The 23,608-nt window shown below is 46.6% G+C and overlaps 2 protein-coding genes across 3 annotated transcripts; both read left to right on the forward strand.

The window, feature by feature from the left end:
* The first annotated feature begins 1,148 nt into the window (after window positions 1-1,148).
* On the forward strand, window positions 1,149-17,402 carry LOC120648109. The gene is made up of 2 exons (XM_039924867.1): window positions 1,149-2,956; window positions 17,121-17,402. Exons 1-2 carry the CDS (start codon window positions 1,826-1,828, stop codon window positions 17,400-17,402), a joined length of 1,413 nt encoding a protein of 470 aa, XP_039780801.1. The 5' UTR covers window positions 1,149-1,825.
* A 1,341-nt stretch (window positions 17,403-18,743) lies between these two features.
* Window positions 18,744-23,601, forward strand: LOC120652137 (cold-regulated protein 27-like). Of its 2 annotated transcripts, XM_039929867.1 has the most exons (6): window positions 18,744-18,857; window positions 18,923-19,010; window positions 22,343-22,543; window positions 22,647-22,875; window positions 22,982-23,079; window positions 23,164-23,591. In XM_039929867.1, the coding sequence occupies exons 2-6, from the start codon at window positions 18,972-18,974 to the stop codon at window positions 23,194-23,196; spliced, it is 600 nt and encodes a 199-aa protein (XP_039785801.1). In that variant the 5' UTR covers window positions 18,744-18,857; window positions 18,923-18,971; the 3' UTR covers window positions 23,197-23,591. The 2 variants fall into 2 exon arrangements, with proteins under 2 accessions (XP_039785801.1, XP_039785802.1); XM_039929868.1 differs by having other exon boundaries at window positions 18,799-19,010; window positions 23,164-23,601.
* The last annotated feature ends 7 nt before the right edge of the window (window positions 23,602-23,608 follow it).

Below are 23,608 nucleotides of genomic sequence, written 5' to 3' on the forward strand. Positions count from 1 at the left end.
ACTATCGAATGTTTCTCTTCTTTTATAGAAACCACTTTGACTATTGGAAACCCGAGTTTTCTACAAAATCAACTCGTGGAGGTGGGAAGAAGGTCTTTCTTGTGCTTGATGTAGTCTCTTTGAAAGAAGCAGGCTGTATAAAATAAGCCAAAAAGAGTAGTCTTGAAAAAGTCCCAGGAGTATCCTTCTTCGTTGCTAAGCCAGTGACCAGAACTAGCCTTTAGGCAATCGAAAGGGAATGCTTCCGCTTAGTCACAGTCCTACCCTTTCTATACCTGCTGATTCCCTGGCTTCCTAGCCATAGTTTGATCTCGTGAAGAACCACTCTTCTTGGCTTCCATGCCTAATTTTCATAGCCTTTTCCTCTTCGGAGCTGCAACTATGTTAAGTGAAGGTCCTACTCTCGGAATTGTCACAACTCTAGTCCTCTAGTAATTTCGTTGATGAAAAAGAATGAGAACTCTTTCTCTTTTGCCATAAATCAACATAAATGTCCTTTTGGGCGGCCTGTCCCTGTCCGGTTGAGTGGTATGCTTTAGACCTACGGTATTCGTATTGAAGGTAGAGATTCAGTGGGTTTTTTAGATATATCAACCTCCATTCTTTCTTTTCTATGTGATTCCGGATGTTTGGCTGGCTCAATGCCCCTAATGATTGGCAAGCCCAGGAATTGGCTTTTTCACCGTAGGTGGCAATAGGCTTTGAAAGGTTAGATACATACCGCACATCACGTACCTTCCTCGTACCTCGAGGGTAGGGATAAAGGTTCCCCATGGCTTTGTTGGCTTTGCCATCATAAAATGCTTAAAGGCTGCGGCGCTTTTCGTGTAGGTACACTTCGATGTCCAATATCGATTGACAGGGCCAAATCCCCGCTTTATCCCCACACAGTTCTTGCATTTCAGGGTGGTATTGGGCGAAGGGGAATAGCTAGCTTACGAAGGGATCCTACTTATTGACTTAGGGCGGACGAAGGGAGCACCACCCGAGATGGCTTTATTAAAAGCAATAGCTTCCAGTAGACTTCCTATCTCCAAAGAGGTAATATTCCCCATCTTCTGCATCCGTCAAGAAAGCAGCTTACTCTCATCATTCCTTTGCTTTCCATGCAAATGGTAAATGACATAGAAAAAGATGAATGACTTCCTTGGCTTCATCTCGTGAAACTACAAGCTAGGATCCTTCCTTCACTCACACCCGCGTTGAATTGCTTGATCGGCCCGGGCAAGGAAATATACTCTATTTTCAGTTGATGCTGGTGGGCTAGAATAATACTAATAAGTAAGGGGCAGAGCGACTAACTTAAACGCGTGTTTAGGTTGCGGCCCAAAGCTTAATATCCAGGGTGCCTAGGTTGAGCAGCTCGAGTGTAAGCGTAAAGCCACTCTACTAAAGGAGCGATTCAGCGAAGACATTTAAGGAAGCGTAGTGAAGTGATCCTTTGTCCCATAGGGTTCCGTCCCACCCAGTGGGAGCCCTGCCCTAGTACCAAGCTTGTTCATTTCCTATCCCCAGCCCATCCCATATACCTATTTCCCTAGGCCTAAAAATCCAATAAAAGAAAAGAAATCCACTCATGCCTATGTGGCCGGCCTATTCAAAGTTAAGCAAAGAGAGATGATAGTTCAGGAAGGAGAGCAGCTTCTCGAGAATCGGCGTATAGTTTATAGGTTAGTTACCTAGTAGAGTGAAGTTCCCACTACTGGTTATGTCATCAATCACCTTTCTTTGATGTTTACTCTGACTCTGAGTGGTTAGAAGATCAGCAGCTAACCTATTTTCATTTCTAACTTACCACCTGTATCTCCGGAAACGAAAACCGGAAATGACAATCCTTTCAACTGTCTGTACAAAATTACTTTGTACGAATGCACATCTCGGCCGTCGGGTAGCTGCTCACCATTTTAAAGTCTATATCCGTGGTTCCAGAAATGGAATTGCTATTCTCGATTCAGACAAGACACTGATTTGTTTACGAAACGCTCTTCATTTTATAGGATCTCTCATTCGTCAAAATGGCCGTTCCTTCTTTTTAAAGACTAATCATTTCTTTATATATTTGATAATGGAAAAAATGATATATTCGATAATGGAAAAAATGGGGAGCTGTATCAATGATTCTCAATGGAAGATCGGGGCTTTTTTGACCAATTTTTATGCTAATCCTAAGAAATTCCGTTCAAGAAAGAAGAAAATCCATTTTGGGTTGAACCAACAACCTGATTGTGTGGTTATTCCGAATCCAGATAGAAAGTCATCGGTCATACTGGAAGCTAATCGATCACAAATACCGATTGCATCCTTAGTTGATTCTACGATCCCATGGGAATCCAATAAAAGAATCACTTATCCCATCCCAGCAAATGATACTATACAGTTCATATATCTATTTTGTCATTCGATCACGAAAACAGTGATTCATGAACGGCCAAGAATCACAGCAAGTGAAGCGGGTACTAGGTCCGGGGGCGGGAGGTACCTAGCCTCTGCCTCTGACCCAAAAGGGGGGAATAGGTTTAAAAATACCTTTTTCCTTTTTTATTTAAAATGTAAAATCCTCCTTTCCTGGGTCGTCGGCTATTTGGGAAAAAGGAGGAAAATCACTATTCTTTTTGTATTTTCCGTAGCTGTTGTAGGTCTCCTTCTTTGGCTTTTTCCGGGGGTCACGGAGCTCTTTCTGGAGCTACTCAAGGAGCTCTTTCCGAAGCTACTCAAGGACCTCTTGAATGTTGTCATGACATGGGTACTTTTTCTACTTCAGTCCCTCTTCGAGGGATTTCAGGAGGCCCGCAGAGCGACCCTGGGAGGAATGGATAAAGAAAGTCCCTCCTGCTCCGAGGGCGAAACAGCCCTTAAGGAGGAAGAGCCCACCGTCCTCCATATGGAGGACGAGGACTGGAACGCCCTCTCGCCCATACAAGAGATCCCCCCTTTCCACTCTCCGGAAAGGGGGGAGGTTGCCCCTAACAACCCGGTTCCAGCGGGACCTGCTGCTCCTGCTGCTCCACCGGCCCCAGCAGCTGCTCCTGCTGCTCCAGCGGGCAACCCCGATGGAGCAGCAGGAGCAGCTGCTGCTCCACCGGCCCCAGCAGCTGCTCCCGAGCAGCCTCTGAGTGCCAAAGACAGAATATTTTTCAACTTAACTCAATTGCATGGGTCCTTGAGCCCAGAGGAAGCTTTTTTTGGGTCCTTGAGCCCGGAGGAATTTCTAGACTTAACAAATGAGATTTATGAAAAAAAAGAGAGCATACTGGAAGAACTTAGACGTTTAACTGGCCCAGTTAATGGCCAAATACTTTGGCAAGATGATACCTCTGGAAATACAATCCGAAACCCGCAAAGCGGTAAAGAATATGATCCAAGTATGTTGAGTATGATTCTTGATAGTTTGCGGCAACATGGACGAAATAGTAAATATTATAAAAGATTCCTCAATGATAGGATTGATACCCTAAAAAAATGAATTAATTAATTTAGAACTTAATGATCCTTCAATGGAGGAATTGGATCCATTGAATCAAGTCAAGCTACTAACTAACTGACGTTAAATGGAGAAGGGAGGAGGATAACAGACGTTAAATGGAGAAGGGGGGAGGATAAAAAAAGAACTACGAAAGCAACCCTGATCTTTCTTCTATGAAGAAAGTACGTAGGCACTCCTCAGCGAGGACGCGGGTTTCAAAGTCGGTTCTACACATTCGAGAAGACACACCGGCTGGATCAGAATTCTATCGGTCGCGGAGTCGGCGGACGGCTCTGCTCCAACTTCATCGAGGTGAGACGCAATCTCCATGGCTCCATGTATTTTGCATGCTCTAGCGTATGTAGTGTTTCCTTCGTTAGTTTCATTCATTTCAGTTCGTTTCTAGTTGCTTGCTGTTTTTGGCTTGCCCCGTACCTTTATTTGCCTTGCATGGTTTGCCATTTTCATCCTGCTGTGAAACCAATGTATATAGCTTTCATTACTTGCTTGATAAAGCCTTAATAAATTGCTAGGTGGATAAGTGTATCGCTATGATTGGCTATAAGTCAAAGAATTCAAGTTACACTATGCTGGAAAACAAGCTAATATAAGAGAACCAGTAGCTTAATTGATATCTCAACGTATGAGTGATCTGTTATTGTAAAATGCTCATATAAAATAAATGCGGTTGAATTGTGATGGTGTCTGCCTACTTGTAGTTTGTATTTGCAGTTTAGATGATGTTTTATGATTCCTCAGTTCATTTGATTTCCTATTCAAGAAAGCAGTTGATCCCTTAGGGAACGCCGTCCTCGAGCCTTCACCGACACCCACTGAGAACTTCCAGCGCGAAGAACGCCCTCTCACAAATAATGAAGAGAGAAGGCTCGAGAAAGCTTTGCAACTTAAGCAAGAGATATCTGATCTATTGCAGAACATCGCAATAGATAATGGGGAGTCCTTCGCTAATGAAACCCCCTCCGATCTAACGGGGGCTGCCCTTAACTGGAAAGACTGCTTATGCCCTGAAAGGCTGAGCCGAATCAAAAGAAGCCTGGAATTCCACCAACAGAAATCTTCCTTTTATGGACGGGTAAGTAAGTGGGTCACATCCGAAAGGCGGATTCGGAGAGGGCCGCAATGAAGTGTGCCGAATTTCTAGAATTTCTTAGAGAAGAAAGTCGGCCTTAAGTGACCAACAAGTGTAACCGGATTTAAATTGGATTTTCATAAAATATCTTCAAATCTCATTCGTTTTCTAGTGTCTAACGAGGCAAAGAACTACATATGGTCTGATACTTACTTCCTTGAAAAGAGGAAGATAAGTTATGTAGGCAGTAGCCGTTTCAGAAATGTAGTGGTTGCTCGACCAAAGCCGGTCAAAGAATCGATTATAGATAGAATCCTTTTTTTAAGCAATACCGCTTCGTTATTGGTATGTTTATGTTATATAGTAAACGGATCAAAGGGATATCCTCTGGCATTAGAGAATATTCATCTTGACAAGAAATTATCTATATGTTAAGATATCTCTGACAAGGGCTATAGCTCAGTTCGGTAGAGCAACTCGCTTACACGTGCGCCAATGCTTTTCAAGGGAACTTATTATGCAATGGACATAATTGACCTTATTGCAAAATCAATGTCTTACTTCATGGATTCGAAAGAATAGGAGAACAGTAGCCTGACAAACAGTCGGTTCAGTCCGATTCAGGTGCCTAATCAAATAGAACCCCTATTGATTTGCTAGTTGATAAGGTAAATATCCAGCCCACTCAATGCTAGGCGTAATGAGGATAAGGGCCTCCAAAAAACTTCTTTTCGTTCTATGAACTTTAAGGTGTATGAAGTCTCATAGTAAACTCTTGCAGCGGAACGATAGAGACTCCATTTCACTTAGGTTGATTTCATTTAGGCCGGAGGCAGACCTAAGTCAAGGTAATCCTCCTTTGAAACACTGCCAGTATGAAGAATCAAAAATTGCAAATTAGCGGGTTCAAAGAAAGTTCAAACTGACCTGTCCCATCTCAACAAGTGCAATTTCTTTCAGGCTTATTCACTGAAATATTAGAAACCCTTTTTTCTTTCACTTCGCTCTTCACTTACTTCATATCCAACTATTGATAGCCGGCCTAGTTTCAAAGGATACCCAGGGCGCTAAGCATGAATAGGAGTTTTGACAGTGAAAAACAGCAATCAGTATAAGAACAAAAACAAATAGTAGAAAGGAGTTAACTTGGGTATAGGTTTCTAGCTTGGGTGGGAGGACTCACTCACTAGGGAGGTAGCCGCAAAAATAGGAAACATAGGGAGTAGCTGCAATAGATAATAGGAAAGTAGGTGTAAGCAGCTACCCGATAGAAGTCTAACGAAAGTAGGAAAGAGTTTATTGAGTGACTTGAGGGTAACGAAACCACTATCTATATAGATAGGATTTCCTATGCATAAGATTTCAGAGTAGTACTTGAAGCTTAGCACTAGCATTGGCATTTAGTAGTAGTTCTGGCAATGAGTGACTACCTCTATATACCTTGCTCAGGGAAAGGAATAGGCATATTTCTAAAAAGGATAAGCTGGCAAGCACAGGTTTCTAAACAGGAGTTAGGTATGGGTTGTGTGATTTGAACGACCAAGTAACGGATACAAGACATAGGCCCACTATAAAAAGGAGTTCATTTTTGCGTAACGGTGCAGTACCGGTATATCCATATGGTTTAGGTCAAGTAGTTGGATAAGCTGGATAGGTCAACAAGTGAGTACGTTGAGGGAGCCGTAGTTGATTTGTTTTTTCGTTTTCACGGGCAGAGACAGGTATAGTTGTTTTTACAAGGGCTATTGTTTAGCCAATAGAGACATATTGAATAGGTCAATGCTAGGAATATGCAGTCACAGATAAGATAAGTAAAGAATAAGTGAGTATGTACGAGTCAACTCATAGGTTTAGTAGGGCTACTAGAAAGAGGAGCTTGGGACAGAGCTAGCAAGATATGAACCACGAGCAGAGGTTGTCCCTTGAAAGAAGCACCGACCGGTATAGGCATCTGGTTAGGTCAACAAGTTGTTGGTTGGCATTCAAGGTATGTGTAACGTTGAGAAACAGGTGCTAGGTATGAACGAGTAAGCTACTAAAAATAGGCGAGATATGGTTTCAATAGCCTAAGAGTGGCATTCATGGAAAGGGATTCACAGATAGGCATTCAGCGGGCATGGGAAAGTTCAGTTATGTATGCAAGAGACAGGTATGCACGGAATAGGGATAAGCGAGCACCGGGAGAGATATGGCAGTAATAGGACTAGGTTTAGAGAAATAGGCATATGTGAATAGGGCTACTAGATCATTAAAGTATAGGTTTTGGGTAAGCTCGCTCATATCGAAAGAAGAAATCGAAGGAAATGAAGCATAAGCTGACTAGGTAAAATCCTAGGCTGTTTCGATAGACAAAAGAAAATAGAAAAAAGTAGTGAGTGAAAATAAGTAAAAAAAATAAAAGACGACCCAGACGAAACAATTAGTGAAATCGTTCTATTTCCTCCATATCCTCAAACATATGCCTATCCCCGCACATGTTCTTACTCGCATATTGGACTTACGAAAGGTAAGCCTTATTCCCAGCTATTTAACTAAATAAAAAACTCTTCACAATGCTTAACGCCCATATGTTCATTCTTTCTTTGCTTCTCATGTTTCCATGCTCCTTTCTGGTGGCAGGAGGCAAAGAAGAGACATAATGGAGATAATGATGGTTCAAATCCAACCATTCCTTGGGCGTGGTTCGAGCGAGAATTCAATGATCAGTATTTAGATGTTATGTCTCGGGAAGCGCTTCGACAGCAATTCGTTAGCCTAAAACAAGGGAGTGGTACTGTTCAGGACTACAATATGAAATGCGACAACTTGATGAGGTATGCTCCCGACATTGTGGCAGATGACTTCCGCTTGCGACGGCAATATCTGGAAGGGCTTCATCCCAAATAATCGACCTTCCTGGTACAGTGAGACTAGTGGATCTGATGATGCGCTACGAGTGGAGTCATATGAGCCTAGCAAGGGTCAGCAAAGCTTTGTTCTCAATGTAAAGCCACGAGTTGATGGATCATCAATCAAGGCCAAGTCAGTCAATGAATTCCCCGCCATCAGCAAATCCAGCTAAGCCAAATTCTGGCGTTGTGAATTACGAGAAGGTTTGGTGTCGATATTGTCAAGGGGGACATTATGAGTCAACTTGCTACAGGAAGAATGTTGTTACAATTGTGGTGGGCTCGGTCATTTCGCTAGGGAGTGTCCCAAGCCAAATTCAAAACTCATGCTTGGAGACCGAACCAAACCGATGACATAGGGAGTAGTGGCGAGAGGTGGCGGTACACAACAGCCGAGAGGTCGTGGAGGTCCCATCTCTCAGTGGGACGTGAGATTTGGAGGCAGAGGAGGCGCGCGAGTCACAGTTCAGGCACATCACAGCGAGGCTGGGGGACCAATCGACAGACTAGATCAGACAGATGACACTACCGTGGCCACAGAACTGATAGCAGGTATCTTCAATATTTCTGGGTGCTTTGCTTACGTACTGATTGATACTGGATGCAGTCACTCAGTATCATCTAAAGCTTGGGTCAAAAGATGTGGGCTGGCGACAATAGAGAGTGGAAAAACAATGTTGATCGGAACCTTTGAATTCTTCATTCAGGAATTGAGGTGTTCATACCTTAAGATACAGATTGCAGGACGAGAGCTAAGAGTAGACCCAATAGTTGCAAAAGCAGGACGATATGATGCTGGGCTTGGAATGGTTGACTATGCATCATGCCACGATTGATTCGCAGGAAGGTGACATTCCAGAAACCGGGGACTAAGCCATTTTCATTGCAATTCAGACAAGTTGGTGATCGAATCACGACAATCTCAGCTTTACAGGCACAGCATCTAATCGAGTCAGGTTGTACCGCCTACCTTGTATCAGCCATGCAGACGAAATCGGAGGTCAAGAACCTATCATCTATTCCAGTGGTGTCAGAATTTACCGACGTCTTCCATGAGACTCTACCAGGATTACCGCCTGAACGAGAGGTTGATTTATGCATCGAAACCAAACAAGCAACGGATGGAGCAACTAGCGCGAAAGCCGTTGCGCATTTTGGTTTGCTTTATCCGCCATAGTAGAAAGAATAAGCTGCTTCTTGTTTAGGGCGGGCTATCTTGACTCTTGAGCCTGAGAGGGAGAAGGCTTCCCGCGTGGGCGGATTAGCAATCCCTAGTCTTCCATAACGCGTATTGGACTTTCCTCCTCCTCGAAGATGATGGATCTATCTGGTCACCGAAGCTAAATGGACCCGAGCTGTTGATGACCGAATAGAAAGGTGGATTTTCAATGGCAAGTCCTAGATGATGTAGGCTTTGCTTATCCTGGCCAACCACAAAGTACGCATCTCATGTGCGAAGAGACGATCTTCCGTCATAGACTATAATAAATAGTAAATAATAAATAGTAAATGGGCCGATCACCAGTTTATTGGCTCGTTCATTCACTCGCTGGGTAAGGAGGCTGTGACTTACAAGATGTAAAAGGGAAACCATTGTGGAATCGGTAAAGGGCTTTAAGCGAGTAGGGGTAGCTGATACTACGACAGGGATTCGCGAAGAGCAACGCCTTACGATGTTCATGACCAATTGGTCAGCATCTAGCAAGAAAATGGATGCGTGTTAGCGCCGTGGCTTATGACTTTCGAACCCTTTTATGCCTTTGATACCACCCTCGGTAACGCACTAATAGACCCCGCTGTTGACTCACGTTGGATTCAATCGATTGCTTTCCGCATTTCTAGCCACGTTTCAGCCCTATCCTTCTGTTCTTTATGCAGTAGTTGGTTGTTTATGGCCAGCCAGCCTAGAGACTAGGGATAAGATCAAGCAATAGCCGGCATTCAATTCTTCTTTACATCTGCAGCTCCAAGAAAAGAATCAGAAATTGAACCTTTCCACCAAGAGCCAGCCTATAGTGAAATTGGTAAGTTGAGGGCGCTAAGCCTTTTGTTTAAGATGAGTAAGGGCTCCTTTTTTTCACACAACCGGGAATAAGAATAATCCGAAAGTCGCTAGATTAGGAAAGCATAGGATCGAAGTCTTGAACGGACTCATTCACTGCCTCAGAATATGCCCACGCTGTGCGCCCTTGACATTTTGCATCACTGTACATCTTTTCTCCATTAGCCCCACACGAACCAGATTTGCTTTTTGAAGCACTAGAAAAGCCAAGCAAAACTCCAAACCGGGCCTGCGAAAGCTGAATGAGGGTAGCCTCTCAATTCCTTGATATTAGTAGGAAACGGCATCCCCAGTATGTCTTTTGTTTTGGCGGACCTTAATCCCTTTCTTTCATACTCAGAATCCGAGGTTAGAATATGCTCGACTGATCCTATTTCACTGTCACCACCTTTGCTTCTTCGGTTGATGAGTCTCAGGTGACTCTATTAGATTCTTGGGTCGGGGAGTTTTCAGTTTCTCTAGTGGGAGAAATGGTGTTTGACAGGAGGGCCAACAGTGTTAAGAAAAAAAAGGAGATTCTGGCAAGAGCTGGGATACATAAAAACCAAATGCTTAATGTAGGGGATTTTAATACTGTCAGATCAAGAAGGGTTAGGGGAACCATTCAATGCCAGAGTAAGCTGGGATTAATACAGCTTAATTGAAGACTTCTTTCTCTTTTTACCGAAGATCATTCTTCCCGAATAGAGTACGCGTAAGGATCTTAACTTTTTTATTAGTAAGGAGTAGCGAAAAGAGACTTTCTATTTCTCAGAAGCCTGCCTCCATCTGGCAGCTTTTTTTCTCACGAACTTTGACTTGATAGCCAGAACGCCGATGAAAGAGAACGGAAGGAAGTGTACCGCGTAAGTAAGTCTCCTAAAAATAAGTAGTAGCCCTATCCGATTCATTCTCCTATGCCTACAGATCGATTTTGAGCCGATGATCAGAGTGTTTGTTTGGAAGGAGGTAGTCCCATGTAAGTGGATGTAGGCAGATAGCCTTCCCTTGTTGAAGAGGTTAGTCTTTGTTTCGGATTCCCATGTTGACGAAGAAACCGAGCTATCACATTTCTGAAATTTCTTATTCGAGGGATTTTGATGTTTACGATTTGCGTGTTTGGGCTTGACCAGCCTCGGTATCTAGTGAGCCAATGAAATTTTATTCCAGAGAGGAGCCTTACCTAAAGAAGAAACTATGCCCCTGGTTTGAAGCGAGAAAAGACAGCCTTTACCATCTTGACGATAACGAGTCACTAGTCTACAACGTAAGCAGATTCCTGAACTGACCCAGCTCTACTTATGCAATAAAAGAAAATTCACTTATATCTTGAGTAGCTAGCTATATAGGATCTAGAGAGCTATCTTCTTTGTTGAATGCTCTTTGAGAGTAGTAGAGCCAAGAGGAATAGTACGTTGACCAGTGCTACAAGTTTGGAGTTGAAGCCCGAGCGTTAGCGAGTTTCTTTTTCACATGAGATGTAGGCAAGCACTGAGGTAGCCGATTCCACTCCGAACTCCGCGCCTTTCCCTCTTACTCCAAACCATTTGAGAAAAGCATACTGCGTCTTATTGCCAGATTAACGTCCGGGCCAAGCACGCACCGATTGCACTCTGACCTTATCTTGTCAGGCGTAGACGAGACAAGCAATGAAACGAAGAATTTACTAGTGAAGCCCAAGAAAAGCGGAGACAAACCCAGGAAGAGATCTGATCGAGAACGCTGCGCGCCTTTTCCACTTACGACAATATATGAAACACTTCATGATATCGCAAAACACAACCACAATCTAGATCCGTCAAAATGTGAGTTGGTAGCCCGCCCGTGCAACTTAGAAATGTGGTATAAGAACAATCGGGCAACATCGGGAGCAGTAAATGGGTTTACCGAGTATAAAGAAGAGCTGATGTTAGTTCAAAGCCCTACTAGACCGATCTTTGCATACCCGTGCCTATCCCTTCTAAAACTACTACTTCGAATACAACACCTATTCTTTATCTATCCCTGGCATAAACTCATCTCTTGCCCAGCTACTACTACAGTGCTACTCTTGCTTCTTTCTATACCTTGGACATGAATTACTACACTGGTGCTACTCTTGCTTCGTAGAAATATGCATCTCTTCTATACATACTTTACTTTTTTCCCTAGCTATGGCAATAGGTCTATCAGCTTACCCTGGCTACTCTACTTACTACTTGACCTCAAAAGCCTAGGACACAGGGAAAATCAAAGGTAGGATTTTTATCGAGAGGGGAATCCTACTTTTATGCGACTGCACACAACGCAACCGGCTATTGCATCATAAATTGATTTTTTTCTTATAAGTTTGTTTGCCTTCTAAAGAGATGAAGAAGTACTTCCTATAGGTGATTTTACTTTACTCATTTTGTCATATTCGCCGGTTTCAAAGGAGACACAGACTCTCGAGCACCCTTCAATGCACCACTGTGCGCCGCCGCATAAATACTACTCTCACCACGACCCAAGTACGCATTCTTTTTCGTCCTAAGCCATGTTGAGGGGTTCGTGGAAGACTAACCAACAGGGAGTAGCACTTGGAGTGATATGAGAGAATCAAGGTGAACTATGAAAAAGCTCTATATATGAGGCGGAGAAGAAGTAAACTCAAGCCGCGCGCGGGGTAGTTTAAGGTAAAGAAACAGACCAGTTTGAGTTATCCGATTTCACGCCCCAAGTCAGACGACTTCCTTGCCTATTAGTACTAATCCCTTCCGCTCCTTCCTTCTTTGGCTATCTGGGTGCATGCTGCATATACCGGAACTCTTGCATAAAGCGGTCACAGCAGTGGTCAAAGTAGGAAATCTCTCGCCTTAGCTTACGAAAGCTTTAGGGCCGAAGACTCACTCGGAAAGGATGAAATCACAAGCACTCGAAAAAGAACTTTCTTAGAGCGCTAGCTTGATTGAATGGGAGACTGAGCTCCATTTGGCATACTTTCGTACGTTAACTAAGGTCTTTGAAACTCGTCTACCCTACTCAGGTAAAACACACCATACGAAGCACAGGTCAGCCAAGGACTGGTCACTCATTCAATGCTCTGGTCTTCCGCGGCTCTTACCAGAACGAAGACACTGAGATCACTCAGAGAAATATAGAAAAATTCACATATTAAAAAACACACGTATCCATACACTTTTCACACATCACTAAGGGAGTAGGTACTACTCACAGGGAAAGGGACAGGTACAGGTCGGAGTCGCAGCTTACACTGTTCATCGGAACAGAGAGGAGATCAAAACATCGGGGGATCGGCAGATCGGGTCATCGGGAAACAACTGAAAAACCAGGTCATCGGGATACAACAGGCGCGCAGCGAAAAGCATAAGATGATGTTACAGTCAAAGTAGATCCTGTTCCACACAGTTGCTGGCGGGGATCGAGTTCCTGTGAGGAAAGCTGTAACAGTCGCTGTTACTGTACGAGTTACACGAATACATACCTTTTTTTCATTTGCTATAACTTTCATCTGTTTCAAGCCAATTCAGCTATCTATTTACCAGGCTACCTTGTTCAGCCAGGTTAGGAAGGAATTTATCTACTTTCTCAGGCAGTGGAACCTTTACTTATCGCATGAAATTATTTAGAGCAGAACACTCTTTTTAGAGAGCGATCCAGCAGAAGATTCATTTTTCAAAGCAGAAGAGCCCTAATTAGATATAACGTGAAAGAGTGGGTATTTAGGATAAACAAATCCAACGTGCACGCTATGAATAGTTTCTAATCAATATCGCGGATGCTTTTGATGGGTATGAGCTATGGTTCCCTGCCTTCGTTTACTTCCGGGGAAGAATTTACCGTACCGGCTTTCTTCACTTCCATGAACGAGATTTAGCTAGAAGTCTGATTCTCTTTTCGTCACAATAAACCGGGTTGGATAATCACGTGAAAAGGGGATAAAAGAGACCGTGAGGTTAATCAAGAGACATTGAACATCCTAGCTTCAGCCACCTACGCTCATTAGAAAGCACCAGTTAGTTTGAAATCATCGTATGAGTGGATTCTAAACAATTGTGGCATTAGGGATGGTTCTCAATACAAAAAGATGACAAGCTGCGGATGCTTTCATTAATTTGTGAAACGGGAAGTCGGAGATCGCTAATGTTCACTTAGTCTGGCTATTTCAAAAGTGATGTGTGGAAAAGTGATGTGTGGTTAGGCGCCATTGAAACATAAACGTGATGTGGTGGCGCTGTCATGATCAGCCTCGTCAAAAGTTTGGGCTCGACACCATGCTGCGCATGCTGGAATGGTTCTCCTCGCTCAGTTAAGCAGTTGTTGAAGTAGGCCAAGCGTCGCCAAATAGGACTTCTGACTAATTAATTTACCGAGGGTAAGCAGTTGGTAATTGTTAGATTGAAGTTTAAGTTGGTATTGTTGGGAAAGCAGCACTATAAGCAGCTAAGGCAAAACCAAATCTTTCTTCTGCAGGGTCAGCAGCTTTCTTATTCTTAGTAGGAGCAGTTGCTTTGTGTTCTCCAGTTCAAGTTGCAGCTACAATCTTTTCTTTTCTAGAGCCAAGCTCAGGAACTTATGAAACTTATTCTTATGATAGGTCCGATACTGAACTTGCATTGAAAGCTTAAGTCAAGTCGATACCAACTCGCATAGTTTCAGTGAAGTCAGTTGTGCATCCGCCTGTCTCGGCATAGCTAAGTAGAGTTGAAGTTGGTATGGGAGTCTATGCTCTGAAAAGCTAAGTTCTTTACTCACACTCATCAAAACCAATATCAAAGGAAGGAATGCAAACTCATAAACGTAAACTTTTCTCTTTAATAGCTTCAGTACTCATTCATTCCTATTGGCAATAATATGTTTCATCATAAGAATACCGTGAAACCTAGACATATTAAGAAAGTCCATAACTTTGATCTTCTCCACTCTCATAGTTGCTACCACAGAATCAAGAAAGGAATCATTCATCACCATAGTACTCCTACCTGCTCAAAAGGAAAGCCTGACCGATAATAATAATAGGTCTATGCGCCGAACAAGCAACGGTATATTAGAGATAGTAAGGAGTTGTATACACGGGGGTATGCATTCATGTCACGCTTTCTGTGTGATAAGAGGTTGCTAGCTAGCAAGTATAGAAACAGGAGATATGCGTAGTTAACAGAAGCAAGGGAATATGCGTGAGTTGATTTGAGAGTTTTTTTTGAGTTGCCACCGAAAAGCAATTTCATCTCAAGGGAAAATGCATTGCATTTTCAAGGGATTGCCAAGCTAGGCTAGGGATCGTCCGCGGGTATCAGATCAGGAATATCGTATTTATCTCTTCTAATCTAGATCCCACTTCCCCCCACTTCTTGCCTCACGCCCGTCAAACCTGACTCCACATTAACGACTGTCCTTCCACCCAATTCCCCGCACCCTTGCATCACATCTCCAACCCTTGCCTCCACGCGATCTTCCACAATCATACCCCCCACCTCTGAAGCTTGCATAACCCCCGACGAACCTGTCTGCACCTGCGGGCCCGCGCTTACATCATTGGCATCGCATGATTAAACATCAGCACGCGCACTTCCCTCCGTTTTCGATGCCGACAGGGGGCTGCTAGGGGGTGTAAAGTTTCGTTTCGATCGTGTCAGACGACATGCAGGGGGGCAATGGCTGCCAACGGAATCTATAATAATTCGATACTAGGTCAACTGTACCATCGGACTTGTAAGAACATGTAAAATGTACCACACGAGGTTGTACCAGCTGTGTGCAGTCCTCCGGCACAGGTTAAGTGTCCTGCATAGATCTTCCCCTCTCTCCCAAAGAAGAGATGTTCGCTTCATAGCCTTCTCTTCCGAGATAAACCCTACAAAGGATCCTAATCGTGCTAGCCTTTCATGGACTCTTCTTGGATTTCCTTTCAGCTGCGCCCAGCACCTCTCTAGTTTCTCTACGAGATGGAGATGGCTCATTCTCTAGTTTTCCTACGAGATATAAGTAAGTTTCTATCGTACTTTGAAGTTCAGGAAGGGAGGTGGAGGGGAGCCCCCGGACGGCGACGGGACGGCGACGGCGAGTGGGGGTAGAGAGAGGGCGACGAGCGAGGGGTTGGTAGGTAGAGGGCGACGGCAGCGCGCGATGGGGGTGGGAGAGCGGTGGCGACGGCGGCGGCGAACGCGGGCGGAGGGGACGGCGGCGGCGAACGCGAGCGCGGAGGGAGAGAGAGGGGCGATGCGACAGGGGCGGCGGCAACCGCGAGCGGAGGGTCCGTAGGGGACGCCGACGGGGCTGGTTTGCGCGGGGCGGCATCGACGGTCAGTCGGCCGAGGCTCCGCAAGGCAGGGACGAAGGACGCTGGGAGCGATGCAGGATCGGAGAGAACACGGCGCGGCGGAGGAGTCGGGGAGGACGGGGAGTGCGCCGGGCGTTGGGGTGGAGTCAAAGAGGGGTGGAACCGTCGCGTAGGACGGGGTGGGAGCGGATCGGGAAAGACGTGGGACGACCAGAGTATATCGCACGACTGGAAGTGACCAGATTAGATCGGACGGCTGGAAGTGATTCCTGGCAGACACACCGAGGAGGCAGACCCACTGGAGAGGGCAGACTCACTTCGTTTTTTTATGTAGTAGGAGATAAAAAAAAGTAAATTTCCATCGAAGTTTAAAAATCATCATATGACATGAAAAATGTCAATAATATATATATATTGTTTTGCACACCGCGTAAAAACAAAAAAAAATTGTCCAAACTATGCCTTTGTAATTTGTAATTTTCATTTCTATTTGCATAATGATGGAAATATATTTTTATAGAGAATTTTAATGTGAATGTAGATTTATGGAAAACTAATCTTGATGAGTACTTTGAGGTAGAAAAATTAATTGAACTCGCAAAGATTTATGATGATGAATCTTATAGCCATTGGTAATCAAATGATGAAAATTTAACCCAAAAACTAAATAAGTGGTATGTAATAATATCTTGTATATGTGAACTGCTATAATACTTTTGATATTTCCATGCAGATGGTTGACCAAATTCGTAGCTATGTAATGTCGTCATGATGTTTTGATGGATAGAATCTAGTTCCAAATATTTATAATATATGTAATATGTGCCCCTATTTTATAAATAAATTATTCTAGGATGTTCTAAAACAAATTATTTTCTCCTATTTCGAAAATGGAATGTGTATGTAAATAATTAATTAGTGGTAAATATGAATAATTAATAGAGATAAACATAGTTATTTTTAACTCTCTATTAATTTATCATAATTTTTTTGGAATGACTCCTATTTTAGGAATGAGACAGTACCTTACTTTAAGAGCATCTCCATAGATTACTTATATTTTATAATTTTATCTCTCCATCATCAATTATATTTTTTTATATTTTTGTAGTCAGTGATGTAGCATATTACTCAAAATATAGAGTGGAGGGATAAATCTTCTACATTTAAGCAAGAGGAAGGCGTCTTTTGGTGATCATAATACAAATTTTGGTAGTCGCTGGAGCACCTTCAAAAAAAATTGATAAAAGGTTAAAAGAGGTATGAGTAATTTTGCCGGAGATGCTCTAACATTTTATACTCCGGTTCGTGCTGGCTGTTCGCACCGGGGCACCGTATAGCTTCCTCTAGTACACGGATAGAGAAAAATTTCTCTGCAGCGGCGTCCTGTGAGGGATCCTCTGTCATCCAGGATCGTCCCGATTCCTTTAATTGGGGACGTGGCGCCTAGCGTGGGCCCCGTGGCTCTCGCGCTCGTGCTCGGACAGCACTGTGGAGGGACCAAGGGAGGGCGGCGCGGCTCCGCGGCCAACGGGGAGGCGTGGCCGGACCCGCCATGGCCGCCGCCGCCGCCATGGATCCGCCACCACGAGCACCCGCAGCTCGTCGTCGCCATGGCCCCGCCGCCCAAGCTTTGTGCCTCCGCCGTAGATCCACGCTGAGCGTCGCGGCCATGGCCCCGCGCGGGCCTCGCAGCCGCCACGGCCCGCACCCCGTTGGCGAGGGAGAAGAAAGGGGGAGGCCGCCGCCACCATGGCCCAACAGCAGAGCAGAGGCGCGAGCAAGGAGGGAGCAGGGAAGAGGGAGGAGGGAGGTGGCCCCGCCGGATCCAGCCCACTGCTGCAGCCATGGAGGCCGGCGAGCTCGAGGGGCCGTGGCGGATGGAGCAGGAGGGAGGAGGATGGGGAGCAGGAAAGGAGAGGAGAGGGAGGACGGAGAGGGAGAGAGGAGGCGGAGGGGAGGGAGGAGCGGCATCGGCGAGACAGGCTCGCCATCGCCGGCAGGATGGCCTGCCGCGCTCGCCTCCGCATCCGGCCGGCCGCCGCCGCCTCCTGGAGCACGCGCCCGGACCTCCGCCCAGCAGCACCGGGGAGGGAGGTGCAGGGAGGCCGGCGTCCCGCCGCACGGCCCGCCATGGCCGGCGTCGAGGAGGTTGAGGGCGCGGGCGCCACCGTCCCGCGGGCCCGTCGTCGCTCCGCCGTCCCGCGGGTTCACCACCGTGCCGCGCAGAGGAGAGGCGCCACCGCGGCCCTGGGAGGCGAGCCACTGGGGAGGGGGAGGGGCCCTGCGCCGGCCTCTGCGTCGCCCCGACGCCCGGAGGAGGGGGCGGGGTCCCTGCACCGGCCCAGGTCGCCACGACGCCGCGGCAGCGCGCGCCTAGCCCTGCTCGCCACGGCAGGGGCTGCGGTTGCACGCTGCCGTGGCGCCGCCGCACGCGATTCTACACATCGTTGTGGCTGGGAGGGACAGAGGCGGGAGGAAGAGGGAGAGAGCAGAGGAAGGATGACCGCCGTGAGCCGAGCTCCGCCTGCGGGGCCGCCTGGGGCCGCACCGAGCTCCGCCTGCCGGGGGTCGCGGCGGCGTGTGGCCGGAGCGAAGGGAGGAGAACAGAGGAGGGAGGCCGGCGGACTCGAGCGCCAAGGGATGGCGCCGACGGGGTAAAAAGAAAAAAGAAAAAGAAAAAAAATTCTGATGCATGGGCCCACACTTGGCAGTTGGTATAGAGGAGAAATATGGAGAATAGATGACTGCAGAAAATTGATTATAGATGATAGAATCTCGATGACCAGACCAAAAATATTCTTTTGGGGGAGAGAAGAATGAGTGTGGATAGCCTGGCCTGACCCTGACCTTGTAGTGGCCGCTGCACAGCCCACACGGGATCCGGCAGTGCGGCCGGTCCAGTGGGCGCCCGTGCATCCACGTAGCCCACCATCCGCCCGTCCGTCCGCCCATCAGATATATCCGCCAGGTGTCACCCGGCGCGGGGCGCGCCCACGTGGAAAAGCGGCCCTGCCACGCAGGATAAAGGGCGCCCCGGGCCCCGGCCGTTCCCCTCCGCCCCCTCCCTCCCCGTCGCCAGCAACGGCTTGCCGCCTGCCTCCGTAGCCGCGAGGGTTCGCCCTCGCCGAATCCCCCTTCCCCTCCTCCCCGCCGTGCTCACGCTCGCGTTCCTGCGCAGGGCTGCTGATCCCGTCGGTCGTGCTGCGGGAGGGAGAGCGGGATGATCCATGGGGGAGAGGCCGCCCACCGATCCGCAGCGCTTTGGGGTGGGTAACCGAATCGAATCCCCGCTCCTCGCCTCTCCTTTCTCTTTCGATTTCTCGTCGAGGGGTGCCGCCGGCTCCGCTCCTTCCGGTTCCACGCCGACTACGAAATGTTTGTCTCGCTTCGGTTGCGGGGACCATGTATGGCCGGATGGCCCTGCGCGTGCGACATAACCGCACCAGCTAGATTCGGCTCCGTTCCGGCAGCACAGGAGGCCTGCTAGCTGGAGTGCACCACCTTGACTCCCTTCCGAGAACGGGCGGGGCGTTGCTTCCACCCTCGTCTTGTTTGCTCCACGACCACGGTCCACGCACTTGATTCATTCGGTTTGGTTCCGGACTCAGGAGTGCGCGCTGCGCGGTGCGGATAGAATCAAAATCAAGTACAGACATAGAAATGGAAGATGCACAACAGAGGTAGGGAGGTTCTGGATGGGGATCGTTACCAGAATTGTTCATGGCTGTGTCCGCAACCTGCATCCAAAAGCAGAATGCTTTTGCAGCCTGAATGTAGCTTATTGCTGCCTGCTTGCGCTTTTGAGACTTTCAGGCATTACCAAGTTAGCCGTTATCGATTCCTGAGAGCAAATCCGTGTAGTTGTCTAACTGATTACTGTAACCAGAATTTACTTTTGCATTAGGTTTTGTTGCAAATGTTAGGTCAATTTTTGGCAGGAACTCTCGCAACTAAGGTAGGGTAACGGTTGGTTTCATGTGGCTTGCCGATGAAACCAAGGGGGTGTAAAAACGTAGGGGCGAGTCAGACATGAAGATTGTATTGGCTTACTGATATTGGTTTGATCCATGTTCGCTACTTTAAACACGACACAAAAATCATTTGGGGATAAGTACAAAGACTGCTGGGCTGCAGTTGGATAATAATGGGGGAAACGGGTACCATTACAAATCAAGCAACTGAAAACCAGATTACTAGACCTGTCCAGGCCGGTATGATCGGTAACCAGTCGTAACGGGCAGTTACTGGTACTGTTCTGGGCTATTCTGGTTAGCTATAATAAATTTGTTTGTTCTTACATGTCTCCTCAAATTGTTACTTTTCTTTGGTATTTAACTAACATTAACATTAAGGATCAAAATCGGTACATCTTGTACCGAGTCACCACCGCCCTGATGCAAATCGAATATACTTTGTAAAAACTAATAACAGATGGGGCGTAAACTCAGAGCCTTTGTCGAAGAGTGAAAGAAGTGTTTTACCTTTTCTTTTGTTTGGATGAAGAGATCTTTTACTTGAATGTAAGTTTGATAGATATGCTTCAACATTTCCAATTATCGATTCCAAAATGATATGACAGCTTGATTGTTGCCATGTTGTGCCTGAGTAGAATAATCACCATCTAAAGTCAGTAAGGCTCCGTTTGGATGTCGATATTGGAGGCCTTGGCATTGAATTGAGTTCAATGCCAAATCAACCTAGTATTGGTATTAGGTTACAATACCAAAGCCATTGTTTGGATGTAGATAAAATTGGAAGATGGAATCAAAGCAGCTGGGGAATACCGATTCATGTTTGGATGTCCATATCGTGGCATCTGATTTTGTCCATGCCGAGGGAGGCAGGGGACGAGCCGCACGGCTCGCCGGCGGAGGAGCGGCGCGGGGCTCGCCGCGGAGGGGGGCAGGGGAGGGGCGTCGCGCAGCTCGCCGGCGAAGGGGCGGCGGGCTGCCGGGCCCCCATCGAGTTCCGCGCGCATGGCCGAAGCACGCGGCGGCACGGCGTTCCCCGCCGGCTAGCAGCCAGCCGGCGCCCCTCCTCCCTCAACTCCGACGGCGCCAGCGGCCCTCCGCCCCCTCCCTCCCTCTCCAATCCTGCTCCCCATCCTCCTCCGTGGCGCAGGGCGGATCTCGGCAGCCGCGACCATGGGGAAGAAGGAGGACCTCGACCAGCCATGGGGAAGAAGGTGGAGGTCGACCGCCCATGGGGGAGAAGGGGGACCTCGACCGGCCATGGCGGATCTCGCCAGCCGGTAGACGATGGTGAAGAAGGGGGCACCGATGGGGGAGGTCGACCGGCCATGGGGAAGAAGGGCCGCCCATGGGGGAGCTCGGCCGCTGGGGAAGAAGGGATGCCGAGAGCTCGCGCCGCCGCTCGCCATCCTCGCAGCCGCCGTGCCGCCGCTCGCCTTGCCGGAGCAGGAGAAGACGAGGGGAAGGAGCTCTGTGGCGAGGGAGCTGGTGCGTGAGGGGAGAAGGTCCCCGGCGAGGGGAGGGGGAGGGGGAGGGGCTGCTGCGCGGGGGAGGTCTCCGGCGAGGGGAGGGGGAGGGGCTTCTGTTTTTGTTTCGCATGGGGAAGGAGGAGGTTCAATTCCGGTGAATACGGAGGAGGAGGCCTCGGTATCGTGGACTGGGTCGAGCAAGCAGATGGAAAGTCGCGCGGTATTGGAGCTCGTTTCCGCCTGCGAATGTCAAGACCATCCAAACAACAGAATTGAGGGTATTCAAGGCCAATGCCAATTCTTGGGCCTCAATACCAACATCCAAACGGGCCCTAAGTCACTTATAATTTATTGTTTAGATATAGTTCTCTGTTTCCTTTGCTTATTGATAAGTTTAGATTTTGCTGTTCATAGTGCATCTTAGTTAGATGTGTTGTTTTGTACTTTTGTCAATCCGGCTCTGATAAGTGCATCTTAGTTAGATATAGTTCTCTGTTTTGTACTTTCATATTCCACTCTTATAGTTTTGGTAGTCCTTTTTAGTTATTTCTGTGGTTACTCACTGGAATAGCAGCCTCCATGGTTTGGCTGTGGATTGTTCACGAGACAAAGCGTCAGTTCGAGGATAGGTCCAACTGAGAACAGTGACTGAGTTAACCTGTCTAAGGTGTCCAGCATTTAGTACGGGTTTATTAGGAAATAACAGCCTGTTCGGCTGGAAATAAGCGGCTGGACTGGAAGCAGCCAGCCAAGCAGCTCCAGCTAGCCGCAGCCAGCCCCAGAAGCCGCCAGCCAAACAGGGATTTAGAAGGCAATGTTGGCATGTAACATAACTGCTCAATTTGATCACCTTATGCAAAACGCACAGAAGCGGTTTGGATTTTGGAACAGAACATTTCATGGCTCCAGACGTAGAATGACTGCTAATGAAATACTTAATTATACCGCACGAGGCCAAAACTTTGTGTCAAATATATTATATACTCACATTTAATTAGTATTTCATTTCAATAGTTGAATGGTGGGAGGAATTCTTAATGTTCAGATCTTCTAACTGGACCTCAATGCTGTTTGCTAAATATATGAGTTCCCTGTATTACATCAGATAATTGAAGGATGCCATTGAGTTTAATAGGTTTACTTATTCTGTTATACCAGGACATGTCGAATATAGGTTCATCGACTGGATGGACAGATGAGAAGCACATGCTCTACATTACCTCATTGGAGGAATCATTTGTTAATCAATTGTACAGTGGTAATGGGGAAATCAATTCTTTAGAGTCGTTCCATCGGACTTCAGGTGTATGGCAAAACACCTGTTATAGTGGAAATGGTAGAAACACAAAATATGATCAGGTATTGGCAACAAATTCTCGCTACTCTATCATATATGCAGCCTTATCAAGGGTGTTCTGTTCTCTGTGTAAAACTGACATCCTGTTCTGTAACAAAATTTCAGGGCCAAGGATATTGGGGGATGATCGGGGTTGACGAAGCTGAATCAAGATTATCAGAGGTTGGGTATATTGGTTCACCTTGTTCTAGGAGTTCGTCCTATTATATGGATGATGCATCAACTAATGGTCCAAAACAAGATAGAACTAGTTACCATGCACGACAAAGAACTTCTAGAGGGTCTGCTGCTTTCCGTTCCCGGCAGCATGGCCATTCCTTTTCTTGGGAAACAGGTAAGTGGCCTATGGCCTATTCATGTTTTGTTTTATTGTGCACTAATACAGCATGTATTGCTGCTTTTTACTTTGTTTACTATTAAAAAAATGCCTGCTTTTACAGAGTCATCAGACCAGAACTTTGATGGGGAGGCTGAAGGTAGCAGGAAACAAGGCAGAGGGTCTAGCGAAAACCAGCAAAAACTTGCTAGTACAGCCAAGGTTTAGATTCTGAGTTTTTATTTCCATCCTGTTTATACTCTTCACTTGTCAACATGTTCAAATCCATCCATGTTTTTTTATTAGGTCGGCCCATCTGGAGGCATTGGTTTACATTAGCAGGTCTTTCATGGTTCAGGAAACCTTCATCGTCGTGGGAAGCTTAGGGATCAAAGTGATGGTCCATGTAAACTAGCTGCAAGTTTGTAAGAAAAAAGTAGCGATGAAGTTTGTTGTACAGATGCCTGTTCATGTCTAGGTAATGAGATGATAAGGTAGTCTCGTGTATTACATCTGGTACAGAGAAAGCTGTAGTTTTTAGCTGCTTCCTGCAAGATTCCAGGATTGCCAGGAAGCCAGGGAGGTTTCAGTCCAGAGATTTTAACTGGAGCAGCTGGGTGCTGTCTATTAACTGCTGTTGTGTAAAGATGTTCGGCAAAGTTCATTTGGCCTCCTGATGGCAGGAGTTTTTTTTGTTATGTAGTGACAGTGAGCAGGTTGCCAAATTCTCTCAAGGCCAGTTTATGGTGGT

The sequence above is a fragment of the Panicum virgatum genome, chromosome 9K (genome assembly GCF_016808335.1).
Source record: "Panicum virgatum strain AP13 chromosome 9K, P.virgatum_v5, whole genome shotgun sequence".
NCBI lineage: Eukaryota > Viridiplantae > Streptophyta > Magnoliopsida > Poales > Poaceae > Panicum > Panicum virgatum.